The sequence below is a fragment of the Misgurnus anguillicaudatus genome, chromosome 3, assembly GCF_027580225.2.
Source record: "Misgurnus anguillicaudatus chromosome 3, ASM2758022v2, whole genome shotgun sequence".
Classification (NCBI taxonomy): Eukaryota; Metazoa; Chordata; class Actinopteri; order Cypriniformes; family Cobitidae; genus Misgurnus; species Misgurnus anguillicaudatus.
Window position 1 is genome coordinate 27,179,060 of NC_073339.2, and position 25,939 is coordinate 27,204,998.

The 25,939-nt window shown below is 38.6% G+C and overlaps 1 protein-coding gene across 9 annotated transcripts in view; it reads left to right on the forward strand.

The window, feature by feature from the left end:
* The window catches only part of zc3h13 (zinc finger CCCH-type containing 13), a 278,860-nt gene that overhangs the window by 38,918 nt on the left and 214,003 nt on the right, over positions 1–25,939 (forward strand). For 4 of the 9 annotated variants that reach the window (XM_073863726.1, XM_073863730.1, XM_055205268.2 and 1 more), the window contains exons 3-5: positions 25,106–25,215; positions 25,303–25,417; positions 25,826–25,937. In XM_073863726.1, the coding sequence (XP_073719827.1) occupies positions 25,106–25,215; positions 25,303–25,417; positions 25,826–25,937 (337 nt within the window). The remainder of the gene's footprint in view (positions 1–25,105; positions 25,216–25,302; positions 25,418–25,825; positions 25,938–25,939) is intronic. The other 5 variants (XM_055205269.2, XM_055205273.2, XM_055205274.2 and 2 more) reach the window with 5 other exon arrangements.

The following is a 25,939-nucleotide window of genomic DNA, read 5'->3' on the forward strand; positions in this document are numbered from 1 at the left end:
GTGGTTTATACCGTTTGTAATCCGCTCAAAATGACATGTATACTAGTGATGCGCGGGTCGGCGTTTTTTCCAACCCGCGGGTCCCGCTTTTATGAAATATTTGGCCCAACCCGCACCGCAACACTGTATCTATTTTTACAACCCGCACCGCCCCGCGCCCGCGACCATTAAAATGGACATATTAGGCATTTGTAATGTAAATAAAAAGAGGCTTTATTTCAGCCTAAGAGTGCTTGGAAACAGCCATTAGATTACATCGCCCTGTAAACTGGCAACAACATACACCAATGAGCCATAGAAACCAGCATGGTCATATTAATATAGAAATAGGATAATGATAAACCAGGGGTGTCCAATACATCGATCGCAAAGGCAATGCCGGTAGATCGCACATAAGCTTACTGTGTATTCTCATGCTGCTCCATGCCTCCACGGGAAAATTGGCATTATGAGTAATTGTGAAACACTTAAGTCTTTTTGAGTTGCTGTGCCTTTCTTCTCATATGTGTTTTTATAAATCTTATGCCTGCCGCTGCAGCTCAGTCGTGTAAACTTCCGAAATTTACAAGCATGCAATTGCATCGCATTCTTGCTTTCATGCACGAGCTAAAGCACGCGAGAGCGAGCGAACGACGGAGAGAGAGAGAGGCAGCGTTGTGCTGATATATGCTTCTGATACTATTGTAATTTTCCTTCAAGTTTGTTTCACTAAATCTCCGCTATTTTAAACAGTACTCGACATGTGCTCCAGGATTTTTTTTAACTCCTCAAGAAAATAGAGTAATGGTGACATCCCTAAATCCAATGTAGAGATACAGTATATGCAGTATAGTCCACGCATTTAAAGTGTTTTTAGCATGTAGAACTTGTCGGCTTTATCATTTTAAAAGTAGATCACCACACAAAAAAGCAGCATTTGTATTATCTATTCACAAAAACCCTACCTTAATTTCTCCTGCAGATCGTCTTTCATCTTTTAATTCTCCGTTTGTTTTGTTGTTGTGGCTGGCAGCGGGAGCTACTTGGCGCTTCCGTGACGTCAAAGGTTTGGGGATATCAAGTTACGTTGTGCAAGTTACGTTGCGGAAGTTACTTTGCCACATAGGCCTACGTAATTTAACCTTATCAAAGAAAGTAATTAAATGTAAAAATATATATTCCCAAATATTTAATATATATGCTACAGGGAATTAGACGCAACATATCAGTTTTTTAATTTTGTTTTTAATGACCCGCCCCAACCCGCCCGCATTAAAGTTACAATTTCTTTACCCGCCCCAACCCGACCCGCGGGTTACCCGCGGGGCCCGCGGGTTACCCGCGGGGCCCGCGGGTTACGAGACGACCCGCGCATCACTAATGTATACACTTGATCGGATGGATAACTGAAACTGGGAGGCTCTGCGCATGTGCCATCTTTTCTTTTTTTAATGGCGTTGGCAAACGCACTGAAAGGTGCATTTCCGCCACCTACAGGACGGGAGTGTGGAGCATATGCACACATGCAATGACGTAGAATTGCAGTAATGACATGTGACGCAAATAACTCGAGTTTGTTTTGCTGAAGGAAGTCACAAGAAGTGATTGTCTTGTTATTATCCGTCCAATTCCCCATAAAGTGATACAAGACAGCGTTGTCCGGTCAGTCCATGACTTATTCTCTGATCCACAAACGCGTGTGTTTGGACTCGCTCTCGCGAACGGTCCCTGCAGCACCGCGTGGAGTAAAATACGCTTTTTGGGCACACGTGAATGGGTGTTTTTGCTACTGCTTTATAATCAGTGAGGCACAAAGCAAATCTTGAAACAGCGTGAAACTATATTTGTGCAATGTGCGCATGTCAAATGATCAAATCTGATGTAAATCTTGTGTCATATAAACACACACGCACATCAATCCGATCACATTATTAAGTGTTCATGTAAACGCTATGATAGGATTTATTAATCGGAAGGATTTTAATCCAATGGAGGCAAAATGTGTCCATGTAAACGTAGCTACTGTCATTCAGTGTTATGTATGACACTGTGGTGTAACATACAATTTGCATTACACCGAATGACAAAACATTACCCTGAATGACGAAACTTTTACTTAAGCTAATATTAGTAGTTAACAACTAGATACCTATATCAAACAGTGAACTTGACCAGAAAGGTTTATCATCATTATTCACATCATCTACTTATTTTTCAAAAAATCTAACAATAAAAGTGTTTTTTTGCATTTCACTGAATGACAGTCGTTTTTGTAACTCACTATGAAAATGTGCAGTGGTGTCAAAAGTATTCATATTCATTACTCAAGTAGAAGTATAGATACTAGGGTTTAAAAAGACTTTTGAAGAAGTTGAAGTATCAACTCAAGCTTTTTACTCAAGTAAAAGTGTAAAAGTACTGGTTTCAAAACTACTTAAAGTATAAAAGTAAAAGTAATGTAAGGAAAAAAATGTCATTAGAGAAAAAAGCCTAGGCCGCACCACAGGGGCCTTTTGGGCACTACCCTATCTTCTCTAAAAAATGTTTCTAAAGGCCATAGTAACTATAGTGTTATTAAAATGTTAATGTTAAAAAATTTGGGATGCACTAGGGCCAGGGGTAGGCAACGTCAGTCCTGGAGTGTCGATGTCCTGCAGATTAGCTCCAACCCTTATAAAACCTTGGTTACCTGTAGTTTCAGGTGACTTTAACCTTTATTGGTTTGTTCAGGTCTGCTTGATTAGACCTGGAGCTAAACACTGCAGGACATCGGCACTCCATATTGCCTACCCCTGCACTAGGCTATCTGTTTCAACCAAATACGGTATATGCCCATTAAAAATGAACGCATTTCAATACAATGCAAACAAATACATTAAAGCAGTGGTTCTCAAACTGGATGTCGCCAGATGGTGCCAGGGGCCCCAGTTTTATAATATTTTATGAAATACATTACTTTATTATAAATTCTGTGTAATTAAACCTCAGAAAAATAAGGCTACTAAACAAAAGCAATAAATTGTATAATTTAAAATGTTTTGTTTAATTCAAATTTTAAGTTTTAGAATGTTTATGTCAATCCACTGTACACAAGGGAGGCCGCAAAAATGTTTGATAACAACTGCATTAAAGAACCATATATGTCTACTACTGAGCATTAACATGTGTTCCATAGAGAGGAAGATATGACTAGTTGCCTATAAATATTGTAAAGGTGCAAAAAGTCAATCTTCAGAGCAGTGCCGCTGGTGGCCAAACTTTTACAGTGGTGCCCTCTTTAGTTAAAAAACAACAAAATCACACACAGCTATAGTATGTGTGGGAATACAAATATGCTATTGTTATCATTTATAATATATAATTGTATTTTGACAGCAACACAAACTACAAATATGCAATTATATATTATAGCCTATATTTCAGCATCTGTACTTGTGTAGCTAATGGACTTTTGTATACTTTACTTTAGTCAGTATAAATCCAAGCAATTTTGGAGAATTACTAAATGTCTTTATTGTAAGTAAATTAAAAGTCAGGTTTAAGGAAACAGCTGATGTCTATTAACAAAAGCAAAAGTTGGTATGTATGGTTATGTGTTTCATTGATTTAACACTCAAGCATTCAGCTAAGTAGGTTTTGTTAATGCAAATAAAATTTACGGCAGTTATTAGCATATACAAAACAACAATGTCTTTAGCATATATCTTTGCCATGCTTCAAAACGCAACGCAGCACAATGTCATTTAAGTTGAACAACTGAAGTTACATGATATAAATTGGTATTGTTACACTATTTAAATCACACAGATGAGTTGGTGTCAGCAGCCAGCTATACATTTACACAGGCTTGTGAATGTGAACTGACCTGAAAGTGATGCGCGAGTTTTATTTCGTACTTTTCCATTTGAAGACAGAATGCCGCGTTCTGTTACTGTACAAACAGATGGCGGATGATATCAAAGCATCGCGAGGGGAGACACTCTGCATGCTTTCTAATCGCTCTCGCGGTTCTTTTATGTTTCTCTGTGCAGTGCTATCGAACAAACTTTTGATCATCTGCAGTCAGCTGGGGGGCGGGGATTGCGTACAAACCAATAGGGAGTCGGAATGGTGTATGTTTATACTTCTCATCCAACCACAATCGCGTTCATCTGGATGATGCAATTTATCAAGATAGGTTTTTTTAACGATGACAAGCCGGAATGTAAAAAAGAAAACAAGTTGAAATTAATAGAAGTAACGAGGCGATTTTTAAAATGTAAGGAGTAGAAAGTACAGATAATTGCGTGAAAATGTAAGGAGTAGAAGTAAAAAGTCGTCTGAAAAATAATTACTCAAGTAAAGTATAGATACCCAAAATATCTACTTAAGTAAGGTAACGAAGTATTTGTACTTCGTTACTTGACACCTCTGAAAATGTGAAATTATCAAATATTTAAGAGCAATAAACTTACCTTGCTGAATCACCACATGGTCTTCAGGGGGCCTTTTGATGATGTCACAGACTGCTTGATGAGTATTGTTTGTTTATTTAATTTCAAAATGGCTTCCTGATCCCATTACACTGAATGACCTCTGACAAACTGCATATTCGGGACAAAAGTCCCCTAGTTGTTTCAATATTTAACGAAAAAAAATAACACATAGTCCTAGGGGTGTGACGGTTATTATATAACCGTGAGACCGACGGTTATAGTTGAACACCGTCATTAGAACTCTATAACCGACAAAACCGTTTTATTAAAATATTAAAAAATATATATCAAAGAATGTTTAAATACTAATTAAAAACAATTGTCAACAGTCTGTGTTACACGCCCCACCATGTTATCACGTCACGCAATGAAAAATACAGAGCGGAGCAGACACTGACAACGCGCTGACATAAAGGAGAGTCCAGGACACTTTTTGGTTACTTTTGTGATTAAACATATTAAACAAAGTCTCACCCTTTAAATCATCTCTTCCTTCTATTTAATTTATAGAATCAAATAAACATGAATGACCATAATGTTTTAACCGCGGAAAGGCTCCGCCCCGCTTTTCAAGTTCAAATCCTCCCATGTTAATCTACTAACTCTCCTGAAATCACATTCACTGCTAGTTGTCTTGCTGTTAGTTGTAAATAAACGTAGAGCAAGTAGCTAATCAGTGTCTAGCTTATTCAAATGCTGGTTTCACATCGCAAGCATGAGCACTGAGCAGCGCGTATGCGGAGAACGTTTGCCGCGCGTGACCATTGTGCTTTTACACCGGCTGCGTTTGCAGCGCATATGGCGCAGTTTAATAACAGTATAACAATCTCAAGTTCACATTACTTTATTTTACATGCATTTATGAGCAAAACCTCTTCAAGACGCTTTTTAATCCACATTGTTTTCGTGCTGTTCTGGTCCGTGTAATGACAGATATACACAATTATAGACATTAAAAGCCCATGGCACAAATCTGTTTCTTTGAAGATTATTAAAATAATGATAAATAGAGGATTAATTTATGCTGGGCAGAGAGTGACAGCGCAGTCTTCTGGCAACATTGTGTTTTTTATATTTAATTGCTTTCTGTTAAATTTCTCAAAGTCATTACTGTTTAAACACACTTGGCATCACATTCATGATTTTATGGTAAAATTACACTTTCGCGTCAATCCACGAGCATTTAATCAAGCAAACCCCCCCCCCCCCTCCTCAGACGGTTATGTGACGAACCGTCACATTTGACTCACGTCATAACCGTCATCACCAATTCTGAAACCGGCACAGCCCTACATAGTCCTATTAATATAAAACGGCCAACACTTATGTGAACATGCCAAGGAAGCAAAATTTTTTTTTAACATGGTATTTTATACGTTTATTTAAAAATGTATTAGTAAAATCATAGTCCGGACCATTACACTGAATGACGATTTTACACTTTGGAGCATTATTAAACTCATATTTGGTCATTGTATTTTCACAAAAGTTATTTGAAACATAAAAGTAGACATTTTACTTGCATTTTATGTTTTTTTTTTTGTATGTAAAATCACTTTTGTAAATTATATTTGATGCGGACACCAAAATGGTGACGTCTCGTCTTTGACCCATGTACATACAGTGGGGCAAAAAAGTATTTAGTCAACCACCAATTGTGCAAGTTCTCCCACTTAAAAAGATGAGAGAGGCCTGTAATTTTCATCATAGGTACACTTCAACTATGAGAGACAAAATGAGGAAAAAAATCCAGAAAATCACATTGTCTGATTTTTTAAGAATTTATTTGCAATTTATGGTGGAAAATAAGTATTTGGTCAATAACAAAAAAGCAAGATTTCTTTCTCTCACAGACCTGTAACTTCTTCTTTAAGAGGATCCTCTGTCCTCCACTTCTTACCTGTATTAATGGCACCTGTTTGAACTTGTTAGCAGTATAAAAGACACCTGTCCACAACCTAAAACAGTTAGAATGCAAACTCAACTATGGCCAAGACCAAAGAGCTGTCAAAGGACACCAGAAACAAAATTGTAGACCTGCACCAGGCTGGGAAGACTGAATCTGCAATAGGTAAGCAGCTTGGTGTGAAGAAATCAACTGTGAGAGCAATTATTAGAAAATGAAAGACATACAAGAACACTGATAATGTCCCTCGATCTGGGGCTCCACGCAAGATCTCATCCCGTAGGGTAAAAATTATCACCAGAATGGTGAGCAAAAATCCCAGAACCACATGGGGGAACCTAGTGAATGACCTGCAGAGAGTTGGGACCAAAGTAACAAAGGCTACCATCAGTAACACACTATGCAGCCAGGGACTCAATTCCTGCAGTGCCAGATGTGTCCACCTGCTTAAGCCAGTACATGTTCGGACCCGTCTGAAGTTTGCTAGAGAGCATTTGGATGATCCAGAAGAAGAGTGGGAGAATGTCATATGGTCAGATGAAACCAAAACATAACTTTTAGGTAGAAACTCAACTTCTTGTGTTTGGAGGAGAAAGATGCTGAGTTGCATCCAAAGAACACCATACGTACTGTGAAGCATGGGGGTGGAAACCTCATGCTTTGGGTCTGTTTTTTTGCAAAGGGACCAGGACAACTGATCCGAGTTAAGGAAAGAATGAATGGGGCCATGTATCGTGAGATTTTGACTCAAAACCTCCTTTCGTCAGCAAGGGCATTGAAGATGAAACGTGGCTGGATCTTTCAGTATGGCAGTGATCCCAAACATACCGCCCGGGCAAAGAAGGAGTGGTTTCGTAAGAATAATTTCAAGGTCCTGGGGCCTTATTTATCAACATTGCGTAGAAAATATTCTATATTTGTACCTACGAATGAAATTTAGAATGTGCCTAAGTACAAAAAAATCGGGATTTATCAAACGTGCGCACGTGGTTCGTACGCACATCAGTAGGTAATGCTTGATGATAAATCCCACTTGTTCTTAAGCACCATGCTCGTGCACGTTCATAGTCATTTGCATTCCGAAACGCCTCCAATGAACCATATATGGTGACAACACATCCCGTTATATGTCACGTGGTTGTGCTTTTTCCCTCATCGCAATAATGACAAAGAGAGCGTAAAAGAGGAATTTTACAGACACAGAAATTGAGTTACTGGTGGATGAGGTTAAATCCTACTAACACATCCTGTTTGGTTTACTTAGTGCGGGAGGAATGACTAACAAAAGAAAACAAATCTACATGGGAACATGTTACCAGTGAGTTTAATTCCGTTGAATATGAGGAGAGAACACTTCCAAAAATACCACTAGATGCTCTGCGTACGCATACTCAGAGGTGTGCGTATATTTACACACATTTCTACGTATAAGTGCAATTTGATAAATTCCACACTTTGCGTAAAACTGTTCCTACGCACACTTTACGCACACTTCTGTGCGTACGCACGCTTGATAAATGAGGCCCCTGGAGTGGCCTAGCCAGTCTCCAGATCTCAACCCCATAGAAAATCTTTGGAGGGAGTTGAAAATCTGAGTTGCCCAGCGACAGCCCTAAAACATCACTGCTCTAGAGGAGATCTGCATGGAGGAATGGGCCAAACTACCAGCAACAATATGTAAAAACCTTGTGGAGACTTACAGAAAACGTTTGATCTCTGTCATTGCCAACAAAGGGTATATAACAAAGTATTGACATAAACTTTTGTTATTGACCAAATACTTATTTTTCACCATAATTTGCAGATAAATTCTTGGAGAATCAGACAATGTGATTTTCTGGATTTTTTTTTTTCTCATTTTGTCTCTCATAATTGACGTGTGCCTTTGACAAAAACCACAGGCCTCCCTCATCCCTCCAAGTGTGAGAACTTGAACAACTGGTAGCTGACTAAATACTTTTTTGCCCCACTGTAGTTATTTACTGAAAGTTGTACATTTTGCTTTTTAAACCATTATTATACATTCATCTTTATTACAGTATCAGATCAGCAGACAGACCGCAGCATATTTAGTATTAATGACAAACATGCTCATTCTGAAATCTAAATAATTAAATTATCACGCTTTGTAGCGTATGCACATGCACTAATTAGCTGGTTTTGTAATTATGTTATCTAAACCTACAAGTTACCTAATCTTGTTCAGAGAAATAACGCTGACCATGCAGCTTAATGTCAACATTTTTTTATTTATGCCCGTGTCATTAAAGCTGTAGTCTACGATGTTGAAAATCGGTCGAGAAAGCCTGAGACGGTTAGTAAGTTTTAAAAAACTCATCCCGCCCCTCTGTGCTACCTGATCCCTCCCACCGGGAAACGACCTGAACAACGTCACTCAGTCAAGCTGTGATCACCCGTAGTAAACATCGGAATAGAGATTTACCTAGCAGTAAACACACAAAGCCTTGATTCACACCTGTTTCTTCACAAAATTGATGACCTCAGTTATTGAATGCCACACTGCTATTTTTTTGAACACACCCCTTTCAACTAATTCAACTACTTGCCCAATTGCACAGCCTTAAGAGCGTGCATATCATGAATGCTGGGTCTCATCCGCCCTCCGAGAATCCACTGAACCCACCGGCAACCTGTTTGCCACGCAGCAACAAAAAAATATACCAAAAACCTTGATCACTCTGGTTAGCCACATTGCACCGCCACTATTCTGAACAAGACTGTACACTCAGTGACCAATATAGCCACCCTTCTTTTCTATAACAGTCACAAGCCTTCCATTCACGGATTCAGTCAGTTTCTTGATCTGATCTGAACCAACATTTTGCGGCGCCACAACCACAGCCTCCCAGACACTGTTCAGAGAGGTGTATGGTTTACCTTCACTGTAAATGTCCTGCTTAAGAAGGGCTCAAAAGGTCTCAATAGGGTTTAAGTCAGGTGAAGAAGGGGGCCATGTCATTAGTTTTTCATCTCTAAGGCCTTTACTGGCCAGCCATGCAGTGGAGTACTTTGATGCATGTGATGGAGCGTTGTCTTGCAAAATAATCAGTCTTCATGAAAGATGCTAACTTTTTCCTGTACCACTGCTTGATGAAAGTGTCTTTTACACTACAGGCAGGCAGGCACAGACAGGTATTATTAAAGATGAACTTGTGGGACCTTTTTGGGTTGAAAATGGAAATAAAAAACAACTCTCAGACCTACTGCCAATTTTTAGAAGACACTTTCTTCAAGCAGTGGTACAGGAAAAAATCTGCATCTTTCAAGAAGACTTTTTTATGCAAGACAACGCTTCAGCACATGCATCAAAGTACTCAACTGAGTGGCTGGCCAGTAAAGGCGTTAAAGGTGAAAAACTAACGACATGGCCCCTTCACCTGACTTAAACTCTATTGAGACCTTTTGATCCCTTCTTAAGCAGGACATTTACAGTGAAGGTAAACGGTACACCTCTCTGAACAGTGTCTGGGAGGCTGTGGTTGTGGCTGCACAAAATGTTGGTTCAGATCAAGAAACTGACTGAATCCGTGAATGGAAGGCTTGTGACTGTTATCGAAAAGAAGGGTGGCTATATTGGTGTGTATATATATAGTTTTATTAATTTTTTTGTAAATGTAGAGTTTGTTTATTATTCTAACTTTAACAGGTGAAAAAAAAACAAGTGAGATGGTAAAATCAAATAGTTGCCTAATAATGATGTACATAGAAATATTCTCTTAAGAAAGCCAAAATTCCACTTTTACTACTTAAATGTTCAGGTTTGAGGGTTTGTTAACATTTTGAATTGACCAAGAGCACGGTAGTTGTACAATAACAAAAGTAATCCTCAAAAATACAACTTGCCTAATAATTCTGCACTTCCTGTATTCAAGAACTTCAAGAAATGACTTTTGCTGCGTCCGAAAACTCAAGGCAGTGACTCGTTGCCTCGCTGCCTCATGAGGAAATGACTTCGGAGGCATGAAGGTAGCTCAGAGAAAGACTTTCGGACACACTTCTAAGGCAGCGTGTTTGAAATTTAAACAGAGAGCGCCTTTGTGATAACTAATCACATATTTGAAAACTACAATACTAATTTCTCGCTAGAAATGCAATTGAAAGGTGTAAAAAGTGAAAATATACCTTTATTTACACTAAATTGGTGGTCCAGTCGCGTCCTTGGCCGCCATTTTATTTTTTCGAACTCGACCGGACTCGACCAATCACATTCTTAATGTACGTCCGCGCATAGGTATCTCAGGAGACAGGAAGTAAACCAAACATTGAATTCGGACATGCCTTGCTGCCTTGGAAAGCTGCCTCAGAAGGCAGCAATTTAGAGTTTTCGGACGCAGCCTTTGTAAATATAATTACTTTTGGCGCTTTTCCATTGCGTAGCACCCCACGGTTTAGTCCAGTCCGGGTCGGGTCAGCTCACCTCACTTTGGCGTGGTTAGCTTTTCCATTGAGTTTAGTATCACTTCGCAGTGGGAGGAATTATAGGCGTGTCGTTATATTTGCGCTGCATACGGCTGTGACATCATACAAGAGAGAGCGTCCTTGTACATTCCCATACATTTATTTATTTATCAGTCTGCCACAAAATTAAAATTGGCCACCACAAATAGATGTTTACTTTGCACATCACGTTTATAACTACCTCTGTCTCACATGACAGTTTCTGTTCAAACACCCGTGGCGTCAGTCGACGGCGCTCCGCTGAGCCTCAATGAAGTTGCATTAAAGCATAAATAATACTGACGTGCACGTCGCGAATGTGCTGCCACAAAATTAAAATTGGCCACCACAAATAGAAGTTTACTTTGCACATCGCGTTTATAACTACCTCTGTCTCACATAACAGTTTCTGTTCAAACACCCGTGGCGTCTGTCGACGGCGCTCCGCTGAGCCTCAATGAAGTTGCATTAAAGCATACTGACGTGCACGTCGCGAATGTGCCGCCACAAACTGCAAGTCTGGAAAAAACTTCTATGTGTTCCTGATTCACAACCTGTGGATGTTTTAAAACGCTAAAAGGGTGTTTGGAGACTTAAAACAGACCACCGATGACAACATGTTTGCTCGAGACAGCGCAAGCTAGCAGCAAGCCTTAAGCTAAAGCTAATATTTTACATAATAGGATGACGGCGCCGATGACGATTCTCTCAGACCAATCAGTGAACTACAGTGTTTACGCGTCACGTTTGGTATCAGCTCGGGCCGCTTGGAACCCCAACCGAGGTGGTACGAAAAAAGTATCGGGTACTACGAAGTGATCCCAATGGAAAAGCTCCCAAAAGTAAGCTGACCCGACCCAAACCAAACCAAACCGTGGGGCACCATGCAATGGAAAAGCGCCATTTGACCCGTGATACGCTATGCTAAACGGCTAACATTCCAATGGCGACTGGCAGCATGAGCATGTTGTCAGACGGATAAAAAGATTTATGTAACACCTCACACAATCTTTGTAAATATAATTACATTGACCCGTGATACGGGATGCTAAACGGGTAACATTCCAATGCCGACCGGCAGCATGAGCATGTTGTCAGACTGATAAAAAGATATTTATGTAACACCTTACACAATCTTTGTAAATATAATTACTTTGACCCGTGATACGCGATGCTAAACGGGTAATATTCCAATGCCGAAAGGCAGCATGAGCATGTCAGACTGATAAAAAGATATTTATGTAACACCTCACACAATAAAAGTATAAATAAATGCGTACCTGTTCAACAAAAAGTCTGCCGTGTCGGCGTCAGTTTTCAGCCCCAAATCTCCCTGAAGCTTCCTCCAATGGTCAATGGAGGACCCTATATTGATTCTACTTAGAGTCCGGCGTTTTTCACATTTTTTTACCTCTGCTCTTTCCTCTACAGACTTCCTTTTTCTTCCAACCTTTACTGTAGGGACAAGAAGCTTGCTGCTGTCGGTTATTTTTTTTCCATTAGTGAGATGTTGCTGCTTCGCTAGCTAACATACACTGACACAAATGTCATGTCGAGGCAGGAGAGGGGCGGGGTGGTCTGCGATGGGGTGGAGTTTAGCGCGAGGTGGATTTTCAAGTGTACGGGGATTTGATGAGAGCAGTTAACCAATGTAAGCTGTCCGGCCAGACAGTTTACATTGGTAAACTTATCTGCCACCGTACATCCAATAGACTGAATGGATTTTTTAAATTCTTTTTTCTCTTCATATTGTTAGGATTTTACTGTAGAACCATAACTAGCATCTAAACGAGTTTATTAATAATGAACAATCTTTGAAATCGTAGACCATAGCTTTAACAGAAAGCAGCAGACACACTCACCTTAACGTTTTTATAAATCCATTATCCTGCTCGATTTAAACATTGCAAATAACATCAGAATTAATAATTAATTTACGTACACATCATCTAAAAACACAAAAAAACACAAAAAGAAAACACAAAAAAAGAAATATCGATCAACTTACAACAAAGAATAACTTTAATAACATTGTTTTTTAGTCTGTAACAGAAAAGACTTAAAATGCATCAATTTGCCTGAAATAAAAAATTAATCCTTATTTAAAGTATAATATTTTTTGACCATTTGATACTGAAAAATGAAATATAATCAATAAATAACACCAGCGGTTTACAGCGTGATTGGGGTGTAATGTCTTTAAAAATCACTTCCTGAAAAAGTATTTTCCCTGGGGTCTCGCGCCCCCCCCTGGTGTCGCTTTGAGCCCCCCCTGGGGGTCCCGCCCCACTATTTGAGAAGCACTGCGTTAAGCATTCTATGCGCAATCCAGTCATTTATATAGATCAGTGGTCTCTCTCAATGAGTGTGCATTCACGTGCTCTCTGTTTCTCAATTATTTGGGTGCGACGCGAAGCAAGCTCAGTGTCACATTGTATCCTTCCATGTTTCTGTACTTGAGCAGAGTGTTACCATTAAAGGTCTTTTTTCACTGAGGACGTAGGACTCGAAAGGTTCTGTTCGGGTAGTGTCATAGTGATGCCAAATTTTTATACCATTTCTAGTTTGAACTTTGTTTACATTTGACCCAAGCTGTATGATTGTGTCACTACTTTTGCACTTTAATGTTGCCACCTTATGACAATGGATTTACACTTTGATTACAGACAACCTAATTCAATGACAGCTCATTGGATGGAAAATGCTGTTTCTTTTCCGTAATTTTCTTATACCGTCATAAATACTGTATCATTACCGCGAAAATTCTTAAAATATCATGATATAATTTTGAGGCTGTATTGCTCACTCTTACTGTTCATATGAGCCGTTTTTTTTCGCCGGTGGGTGCTCGTCACAACGTCAAGCAATGCTTAGATTTCTTAGCAACGACAGACGCTCTGGAGCCCCAAATGCTTTGAAGAGGAGGAAAGCTGCACGGTCACCTTTCCGCGTGGTTTTAGACATGAAATGTGAAGCAAATGTTAAGAAATTGAGCATGAGCTTGGCCACGGGATCGGCACCTATGTGTGTGTTTACTGAATCACTTTCATTCGTGAAACAACTCATGGTTCAAGTGAGGAACTTTTTTGAGGTTATAATGTCTCCAGCCGCACTGAAAATGCGTTCTGATGCTGTACTGGTAGCGCATATTAGTAGTTTTTCACAACCTTGACCAAGAAAGAATATCTTACCTCATTATTCTGCCCCCAAGCCAGCGGGTCATCACTGATATCAGTTTATAGCGCACTAACACTGCTGGCTGTTTGCGTTAACACGAATTTGAAGACATCTCGCTGGGCGAGACTGTGCTTTATATTTTTTATAGTTTGTGATGTGCGCACCACTGCGGGGAGCACTGTACCATCAACAGCCCTAGAATCCACACTTTCGACTTTTTTTTTTAGACATGTTTGATACGAAGTATACAAAGCCTACCTCAGCAGCGCGCGTGCTTTATGTGGTAAGCTGCGTTCACAGCAAAATCCCCAGTGTTAAATCAACACTGCTGGTGTGTATATATATTATATAGGTATCACCAGGTCTGTTGTTACTCATATAAACACCAGCAGTGTACATTTAACACTGCTGATTTTGCTGTGTTCATTTGGTTTCGTAACTGTAAGCAGTGGCTCAACGCAATTAATATTCATGAGGTAAGACATGGCTATTTAAAGTGACCGCTCCCAGCACTTTGCCTGTGCATCACATCGGAACCACTTTTAGAACCGAAACGTAAGAATTACGTGCGGTTCCGGTTCTTTTAAAAAAACAGAGCCGATTCTGAATAAGAAACGGTTCTTGGTTCCCAACCCTAACCAGGAGGCTTTTTTAGGTGAGTTTCCACACCTTTTGTAGCTGCCTTTTTGGTTGTAGGTTGTTTGACAAAGACTCTGATTGCACTGGCTGTGTTGACTGTATCTGAAAATGGTTTACATCGTTCGAATCACAAGAATCTCAGCTCTTACAGATATGTGATATGTTTAGTTTTTTATTTATTTTTGAGTTGTTGTATTTCCCGATGTTATCAACCAAAACACACGCAGTGTACTGCCGACGGCACAGCAGTATGCGATCAGGTACCCAGTGTTTCCACTATATACTAGGGATGTAACAATACTTCGCAGTACGATACTTTGCTATACAAAAATGCCACGATGTCGCATCGTGCATGATGGGGATTTTATACGATGACGTTCTTTTAATTTTATTCGTTGACCGGTCAGCGTGTGATCTACTTTGCGCCAGCGTCACCTGTACTTCACCGCAGTCACACAGACATCGCTTGAATCACCCGCAGCTTGAACTGAAGGTCAGCAACACGACTTCGGTAGAAACAAAAATGTATATATATAATGCCCGTCATCTTTTAAGTCCAACGTCTGGCAGCATTTTGTTTTCATATCACTCAACGGGAATCTTAATCAATCGCACTGACGCGTACATGCACCAAAACCACGCGATTGAGATATCTTATGAAAACAAAAGTAAGTTTCCAAATAATCTTATTTTGACTCGATCACTATTGGCTCCTGTACATGTACATGGACATCAGAAATGTTTTGTGCAAAGCAGGGAAAGGGAAGCAGAAAGGAGAGATGATGAGTTTAAGGGAGTCTTAAAGGCAAAAATGATGGTATAATTCAGTTTTAAAGCTCAGGATTCGTAGAGACATGGAGTAGCTGATCTTTGTCTATGTAACAAACATCAGGTAACAAAATTACCAAATTAGGATCAGGTCGTGCCTGTGGGGTTTAACTTTTCATACTAACGCTGGTGACTTTATTTTTGTGAACATGTCAGAAAATTAAAGATCTTAGCATAAAGTGTATTTCAGTTTACCATTGATTAGATGCGCATAGGCTTAGTGTGTTGTGCACATGAATCCTGAAAAATTAAAATCTGAAAATTTAGAAAATGCGTCTGTTTGCAAAAATTTGTTTTATAAGTTAAAAATAAAATAACATTTTTGGAAAACTAAAAACGACTTATGTTTGATGATTCATTGTCGTTTTTTTTGAACATGCCAGAAATTAAAGATCTTAGCAGACAATGTATTTAAGTTTACCAATGTTTAGATACAGTCGGGTTTAGTATGATGTGCACATAAAATGGAGACATCGTCTGGAAATGTAAAGTCTGCTCTAGTGGTAGTTTTGAATGTAAATGGATTGATTTTTATGAAAACAGTCCCACAAACATACAAGAAGACCGCATAGGTTTTTTTTAAATATTCAAAATATTGCTGATCATTGTTTGTTTGAAAAATTAGTGTGATAGGTAAAAAATAATTTTAAATGCTTACATGCCTTTAAAACCGAATCATGCCAGTATTTTTGCTTTTAAGACTTTCAAAGTACCAGATTTGTAGAGGCATGCATCGTAACTGATGTCTGTGACCATCGCTAAGGATCTATGTCACAGAAAGACCAGATGAATGTGTATGTGAAATCTGATCACAAACACATACTAATGCTGAAACAATCAGAAACAGCCATAGTGAAAATATCATTTCATGTTTGCTTATTACGCAGTGATACATGTTAACCTAAGCCGATCCTAACAGCAAGTTTAAAATGTTAAAACAAGTTTAAATGTTAGAATAGTATATTTTTTATTTTATTTAGTAAAATAAAGTTACATAATGCCCAAGACGTACGCGCACACGCACGAAGACTATTCATACACAACCCCGTCCGGATAAGTTAGTTGGATAGATGTTTTTGTTAAGTTAAAGCTTAACAAATAAAAAAGAAATAATGTTATGATGGCATGCTATGTGGATACACATTTTAAAAGCATGTAACAAATAGGCTATAGCCCTTTTTGGATGTTTTTGGTTGTATATTGCTAATATATATAATGTTTCGAGTTATCGGTGTTTCTCTGTGTTTCGAATTATAAACTCGATAGACATTTAAACGTTTTCGTGATTTTCTTTATATCAGCTGGCACTGTAGTGGTCGATGATGAAACTTTGTTTCTATATATTTCTTATCATTTCAGTTAAGAAGATGTTTAAAATGCGCGCAATATTTAAAATGCATACAAAGACTGATGCAATGAGTTGCAGCTATCTAAAATGATGTGCATAATAACTTTTGCACTAAAAAAGTCAGAGATGTGGATTATAACAGAGCACTGTTATTTGAATTTTAAAACGAATATCTGATTCTTTTAGATGAAGGTTAAAGTTTTAAATAATTAAGCTAATTTTGCTACGTTTGCGCAAACGCTAATGGGGCACAGATAATAATGAGTTCGGCAAGATGTTAGACAGTGCTATAAATACGATGCATTTAAAGGAATAGTCTACTCATTTTCAATATTAAAATGTTATTACCTTAACTAAGAATTGTTGATACATCCCTCTATCATCTGTGTGCGTGCACGTAAGCGCTGGAGCGCGCTGCGACGCTTCGATGGCATTTGGCTTGGCCCCATTCATTCAGTGGTGCCATTTGGGGATGAAGTTGGAGGTGACCAAACACATCAATGTTTTTCCTATTTAAGACGAGTAGTTATACGAGCAAGTTTGGTGGTACAAAATAAAACGTAGCGCTTTTCTAAGCGGATTTAAAAGAGGAACTATATTTTATGGCGTAATAGCACTTTTGGGAGTACTTCGACTCGCCTGAAAAGTCCGCTCCCCTTCTCCCTCTCATAATGGGAGAGGGAGGGTGTTACTGCGCCGAGTCGAAGTACTCCCATAAGTGCTATTACGCCATACAATAAAGTTCCTCTTTTAAATCCGCTTGGAGGAGCGATACGTTTTATTTTGTACCCTGCCTAGAATTTAAAAAGAAATATTGGGACATTAAAGTGATGCTTAACGCATTAATATCGTGAGTTGTCCTATACAAGACGAAAAAGGTTTTACCAAAAATATTGAGTAAATCATAAAGTTAGGTGTGAAACCTATTAAATTTTTAGTTGATGTTAAATACATATTAACTTGAAATAATCAAGTATTACAGTTTTAAAAACTAAAATATATATATATATATATATGTGACATTTTCAAAAATATTGATTTAAATTTACAAAAAATATTAAGGATATTTATTAGAAAGAATCTATTAGTTAAATACTTATTTTATTTGAAGTATACACCTAAATAATATCTGAACATTTTACACAAAATTTCTGTTTTCTGTATTTTTTGGTCATTTATTTTGGTTTGTCTAAGTAAAAAAAAAAAAAACACCCAAGTTACACAAAGAGATTGTATTAAGGTATTTTAATGATTTAAAGCCACTGAATAATTTTTTTTTACAGTGATTACTGCATCACATTAATGTCCCAATACTACATACCTTATTAATGAGTCATATACATATTCAGTTTTATTCATTCCTGCCCAGAATTAATAAAACTGAATATGTATATGACTCATTAATAAGGTATATAGTGATTTTGATTTTTTTATAAGATTTTTTTATCATTAGCATGCATTAAGTGTCATGTTAATGCCCCAAGGTTTTTTTAAATACTGCGCAGGAATTAATAAAACTGTATATGTAGTATGACTCTTTAATAAGGAATATAGTAAACTTGATCTTTAAATAGCACTGTATTAATGCGTTAAGCTTTACATTAATATCCCGATGTTTATTATTATAACCGTTTAGGAATTAATAAATTGGTTTAAGGCCATATGAATTTGATCCTTATATAGCACTGTATCAATGTGTTAGCTCTATGTCCCAATGTTTTTTATGAAATTCTGGGCAGGAGTTAATAAAACTGTATATAGGCTATATGACCCATAAGGTGTATGAATTTAATCCTTAATAGCACTGTATGCATTAAGCTGCGATGAGCGTCACTATTCCGAAGATTTTAATAAAATTCTGGGCAGGAATTAAAACTGCATGTAGTATGCGTCAATAATAATTTGATCTTTAATTTGATCCTTCGAATTGGGACGGCCTTACTGACTTAAAGGGCGTGTTGCAGCCGGGTACATTTTTCAACGAAAACGTGGCCACGTTTTAATAAATCGTGGGAACGAGTTGCTAATTCGTGGCCACGATCAAAAAAAAAAAGTTCGGCCATGTCATGAGAAAATTAACCATGGTTTTACTACAGTAAAAAAAAAAAACATGGTTAGTGTAGTAAAACCATGGTTTTGCTCATAGTAATCAATTCACCAAAAAACCATGGTTACTACACTTTTACCACAATAAAACCATGGTTAATTTTCGTTAGTACTGAAGTTGGAATAAAGAAACATAATTGTCTTCTCTCTAATGTCTTTTTTCAGACGTGTTTAGCTTAATTTTGCAGCTCCGCCTATGCTGGCTGTTTTATAAGTATGTGACGGGTAGCAAGGCAGGCGCGAAATAGTGTGATGGTACACTGGCAGGGACGTAAAAGTGTGACGGGTAGCAAGGCAGGTGTGACGGGTCGACTGAAAGGCACGTAAAAGTGTTACGGGAAGCAAGGCAGGTGTGACGGGTCGACTGGCAGGCACGTAAAAGTGTGACAGGTAGCGAGGCAGGTGTGGCGGGTAGCGAGGCAGCTGCCCCTGCCACGCAAAGATTTAACCGGCTCTCCTTTAATGGCGTGAACATGGAAAGCGGGTCGTGAAATGACTCACGAATCTCGTGAAGCGATTAAACTTTTATTTAGTTTAAAATAAATACAGGGCTCACCCTTAAGGCTTGTCAGCTTGTCTTTTTTTTTGAAGTGTAAGAGAAAATTAGTTGTCCGCCTGGACAAATTGAAATTTCAAACAAACTAAAATGGCATGTTACTTAATGTTATGTGCCGTGAACGACAGAGCAGAACGTGCAGCGCAAACACAGAGCGGAATATTGAACACGCGCGCGCGCACACACACACACGCACATGTTTACACCTTACTGTATTGTTACTAAACAAGCTGCACCCGCATGAAACCTGATCGCCGAACACGGAGGGGCAGGACGGCATCTGCTGCAACTGGAACTCATTTAAGTCTGTATTTTTTCTCTTCTAAAGTTCGGTAAAAACACATAATGGGCTTAAATTCTTGTTTAAGAATCTGTTTTATAATGAGAATATCTCTTTCGGCGTGCCTATGTGTCCCGTGCGTGCGGCACGCGACAGCCGATTTGAATCTGAAAGAGTTCGTCATTGTTCATACACAAACATTACAGCGTAAATGCTAGGATTAAGATTGATTTTATATAACAGATAATCTAGATACATTTACCCTAATAAGTTTTTTAAAACATGGTAATGTTTTAATGTTTTGCTTTAGTGTTTTAATGTCAGACAATCACTGAAATGTGGGGAAAACGAAGAGAAAGGCAGCAGATATAGCATCCTTCTTCAGAAAGAGTAGCAAGAAGCAGCCAAATAAATCTTAGTAAAATATATTTCAGTGGCCTACAAAATGCCCATGATTTTCTGGTCTCTATAGTTTTTCAGCAATGGGAGATATAAATTCTGGTTTCAAAATAAATTTCAAAAGTTTTATTTGATTAAATAGTTTAAAAAAACATGAGGTTGAATTATGACTATAAATTGTATGTTGATCTCAATTCGTTTGCATTGGAGTTGAAGTGTTGTAGCAATTGTATGTTATACATCGTTGTGATTAACGCACCTATAATACTTTAAAGTATTTTAAGGTTGGATGATAGAGATTTTATGTGCCACCCCAGAGTAACTGCTGGCCCCTGCCTGGCCACCCCTATGAAAAATCCCTGGCTCTGCCACTTATTAGCGCAAAACAAAAAAATCTTTGTATTATAAATCTTTACCTGGACAAGTGACTTTTGTGCATGGACAAGTGAAACATAAATATACTTGTCCAAAGGACAAGTTCCTCAAAAAGTTAATGTCAAGCCCTGATAAATAGGCTTTAGTCTAAAGAAAGTAGTATTGACGGCCCCGGTAATTGTGGCATAGGGCCAAAATAAACTATACATGTACTAAATATTTCACTTAATAAATTTGTGATGTTACAAACAAAAGTTTTAATCTGAGACATGGTTCAAGAATCCCTAAATCTAAAATAAAACTTTACTTTTTGTCAAAGTGGACAGTATTAACATCACGTTTTTAAAAACAGTGACTCAATCCACCCCGCTGTGAGACGCACTGGGGCAGGGGGTGAGAAAGGTGAGGGGTGATTTCTCATGCACAGAGCGCACAGGACAGAGAAAGCACTGCTCTTTAATATCACAGTCCAGAAACTGGACAACATTTCAGCCAAAACACCAAACTTTTTGGATTGACACATCAATAAATATGATAAACATTCGCGTGACAATAAACAGACGCAAAGGAAAACCAACGCTTTGATTAACAAAGTCGTAAAAACATGCTTGGCCCGACTGCAGCCTGAAAACCATAAAAACGTCACTTAAAACTGTCCAACGTGTACACTTTTGATTGATGGGGTGGGGGCACTACTTGTCAAAACATGATTGATAGGGGGTCTTAAATCATATTTTGACAGAAGGTGGCCCAATATAAATACTTACATGACAGTAAGCTTAACTGGACTCAGAACTTGGGGTGGCATGGTTCACAAAGCCCACGGTTTGGTTCATATCACGGTTGTAGGGTAACGATTTTCGGTTCTGTACGGTTGATGTTGTTTTTTTCTTTTAATGGTTAAGAAATTTTCTTCAGCATATGATATATAGCTTAAAGAGTAACTAAACCCTTAACCAACTTTTTTTAGTTAATGATCTGTAAGAATGATGCTTTATTAGTGCTGTGGATTGATTTTAGCCAGTTTTTTGACATTTGGATATTAAGTGTTTCAATACTACAATATATGGTGTAAACGTCTGAGTGCTGCCCTCTTCAGGTTGAACGGTGGCTACTGCAGTTGAATTTTCCTATTGGATGTTGGGTCCAAAAAGTAACTCTTGACGTAAGCAGGTTCAAGCTCACCACGCCCTTGTTACGATCTCACCACATGCTTGGTACGAGCTTAGTTCGTCCCCTCTATCTCCGTTGGGATCTGCCCACTTTTCTTGCATTTTTCAAAATTGCCAGTGGGTGGAGTCAGGCTCCGACCAGGGGTTTAGTTACGCTTTAATCATCCACAATTTAAGATTCAGTATTAACAACATTATTATCATGTTATCATGCACAAACTGAATTTGAATTGACTTTAAGCACATTATTGGGACCATCTCTGAGGAAAGCTAGGTGAAATTTTAATACAGCAAGAGAGAAGACATTGATATGCTTTTCATTTATTTGGCAATTAAAGGAGAATGTGTATTGCTATCTCTACAGGGACTTATGTGCCTTTTTAGCACACAAAGATGAAACTGAAGAATTAACTTGTATTTATCAAACTGCCAACTTTAGTGTAGCTTTGAGCCTTGTTTATAATCGACGCGTCCACACGAGCGCGAGGGTGCGTGTGGCAAAAATTACGTCAATGCGGAGTAGGCAGTAGTGCGCGTTGAGTGCGTGAGACCCCATTTCGCTTGCCGTTGTAAACGTCAAATTTTGTAACTTTGAGCGCCGCTCCGCAACCCAAGAAGCACGGGTTCCAGGCGAATCTGGCCGAGCATGACGTCTCATCCCGCTGGCAACCAGTCTGTAAGTCGAGTATAAACACCTCCTCAAACGGACAATGTGTGCAAACAGTCGGCGGAGGTTTGCGCTGTGGAGCCAGAACAAAGCATACAAGACTTCATGTAACATACGGGCACGAGGCTTCGTTGTGCATGCGTTGATCCATGCGACACACACACACGCTTCGAACCGAGACAAGCGAACCGAACGGTTCAGATGTTTTTTCATGTATACAGCAAGGGACAAAGTTGACTGTACTTATGTAGACTAAAGTCATTTAATATATGCTACAAAATGCTTAACATGTTCTACCAGTCTGTGGTTTCCAGCTCCTTGTTCTAATGAATGCGCTGCTGTGTTGGGGCACTTGTGCAAAAGTGGGACATGCCAACCAGCTAAATAAACTTATTCGGAAAGCAAGTGAGTGCTACAAAAAATCATTTGTGCCCACAGCAATAAGACTGTACAATGCATCCAGCATGTGCAGAGGCAGCATTGACTTATTGTAAATTATGCCGCCAGACTCGTACCTGCTCTGAGAAGGGTGTAGATGTCAGACCACTTGACTGGAGATAGAAACCGGTAACACTTTACGTAACACTTTACAATAAGGTTATTTTTTAAGATTAGTAAATGTTTTTACTAGAATTAACTAACAATTAACAATCTACAGCATTTCTACAGCATTTATTAATCTAAGTTCATGTTGGTATATTTTTAAAATCAAATGTTATATCTGTTAACATTAGTTAAGGCACCATGAACTAACATAAGTACTGGCATTAACAAAGATTAATAAATGAAAAAACTATATTGCTTATTTTACAACCTTATTGTAAAGTATTACCAAACCAACTAGCACATCTTATCTGGTTAGTATTAGTAAAGTGGTCAGCGGTCTTTCTGCCTCCACCTAAAAGTCACAGTGTTTACGAAGTAAAAAGGATTTATATTTCTAAAGCTGGTTAATTTTAGAGCCCGACCGATATGCGTTTTTTCGGGCCGATGCCGATACAGATATTAGGGAGTAAAAAAAGACCGATAACGATATATCGGCCGATATTCTTTATGTGTACATTATAGTTCAGTATATACTACAGTATATTATACTAAAGTACTGTACATAGAATACACTATATACTTTAACATAATATACTATGAATAAATACAATGCAATGCAATGATCACTCACAAATGTGGTGATCACTCACAAATGTGGTGATCCAACACTTATATTGATGTGACAAAGATATGTACTATAGGCAAGAAGTTAACAATAAACTTTATTATCCAAAATTAGTTGGATATCAGTGCACTAAAAAGTAAACTTGACTTATTATAAATAACTTTAAAACACAAAGAGAACAAAATACATAAAACTTGCATCATTTGCAGTTTTGACGAGAATAACGTTATAAAGAGAAACTTATGAAGTCATTGATTAATATTAGCTTTACAGTAAGTTGTGTACTTCACAAATTAGTTAACGTTAGCCACTCACAGTTACGAAGACAATGCTTGACGGAGCACATACTAATGTACGCTATGTTTAATGTTGTGCTTGTGCACAACGTTTTTATAACACAAACCCAGGGTTCCGTGCAAACTTTAGACTTTAATAAAACTAATGCGTCTTCGCTCCGCCTCTTTTATTTAGCAAGGGTGTAGAGTTGCGCGAGCTTATTGAATCAATTGCTCTGAAATGAGCGTGTTAACTAACAACACAAGCAGCAGTAATCTCATATAGTGTTATATAAGTGCACGGCTGCGCGTAGTTTAAATGTGTCATTTCTCCGTCTCGCGTCATTTCTCCCGCTTGCGTTTTAACTCGCAAGTCGACAAAGAGACGGATTAAAAACACCAAATGTAAGCGGGAATGCGTCTCTCTTGTCCATTTATAATCCAATCGACCAAAGCGCGTCTTAATACCAGGTGTAAAAATGTTGTGAAGAAGACACTGCGTGACTGCAGCCACCTGAACTGAGAGACTGACTGACTGAAGTGAATGGGGTGGGGGATTGGATGGTGTCACTACAGTGAGTGATCTGGGTTGCCATTAGCAACCAGTATGGCGCACTCTGCTGGACAAACAAGTACTTACATCTTTCAAATGCATTTAATGTGTTCTGTAACAAACGTTCATATCGGCGCATATCTGCGGCTTATACGCCGATACAGATATATCTGCGACATGCTCATATCGGCCGATAAAATCGGCAAAACGATAAATCGGTCGGGCTCTAGTTAATTTGATAAACTGTTGGGTAGTCAAATCTTATCAATGCGGGTGGGAAAACTTGGTCCTGTAGGGGCCACTGTTCTGCATTGTTCAGTTCACCCTAATTAAACACGCCTGAAAAATCTAATTAATATCTTCAGCAGTACTATGAAATTCAGGTGTGTTTGGTTAGGGTTGGTGCTGGACTCTGCGGGACAGTTGCCCTCCAGGACCCAGAGTTCCCCACTCTTGGACCAGACTATCTCAGCTCGCTTTGTGGACTTTGAAGGCCTGGACTCTGCCTTCAGAGGACACAGCCTCCAAAGTCCGCATCTTTTGAAAAATCCAGGCTTTGAATTGGGCCACAGCGATAAAGATTTGCGGTCGATCGATCTGAGCATCCCTAGCTTGTGATATCCGTAAGTGCTATCTAGGTAATTAGGTCACTGGTTTTTGACATACAGCCTAAATTCCTGCTTAAAAGATATTGTAGAGAACTCAATACTTTAGATTGACTTACATTTGGCTTGACCACAGACCCATTGTAGAAACTGGTTAAAGACTGGAAACTGCAGTTATGGCAGCACATGTCGGTACACACATGGAACTCCATCACAAGAAAAAGGCTTCTCTGGAAAATTTAACAGGTGTTCACTGTTTAATATTCTATTGAACACGTTGCTTGGAATGTACCTGATTAAATACCAGGCTTGACTCTCAGTGTGTGTTTTAAGGTCAGCAGAAAGGCCCACTGGGGATCTTCGGGAGAGGATGAAGAATAAGAAACAGGATGTAGATGGTGACACTCAAAAAAGAGACACAGACAAGCCCACTTCCCCTACAACCAGAGTATGCTCATCTGACCCAGATGACCTACATTTTGTTGAAATATTTGTTAGGTGTATTCCATTAAATATGATATAAAAAAATTATCATTCAGAGGTGTTACATTACAGTGGCAGATAAAATATTTTTTCAAGCATTACAAAAGGTGGCTTTAGACACAAAAGTTTTGCTTATTTTTATTTCCGTATCAATGAGCGTATTACCTTTGGCAAATGTTTTTTTATCCAAGGAGTCTTGTACAGAATTTTTTGTTACACTTTTATGTTGGACTGTATGCACATGCAGATTGATGTTTAGCTTTTGCATTGTGCTTTGCAGTTTTTTCGTTGTCTTAAAACATTAAGATTTTTTTCACATATTTGTACATAATTATTTGAGGTTTATTAAAAAATTCTGTTTGTGTGCCTCTAGCAGCAAGATTCATCCAAAATCAGACAGAGAGAGAAAGAAGATATCAAAATCACAAAGGAGCACACACCAGCTAGTGAGGAGGAGACGGTGGATTGGGAAGCCAGTCGTGAAGGT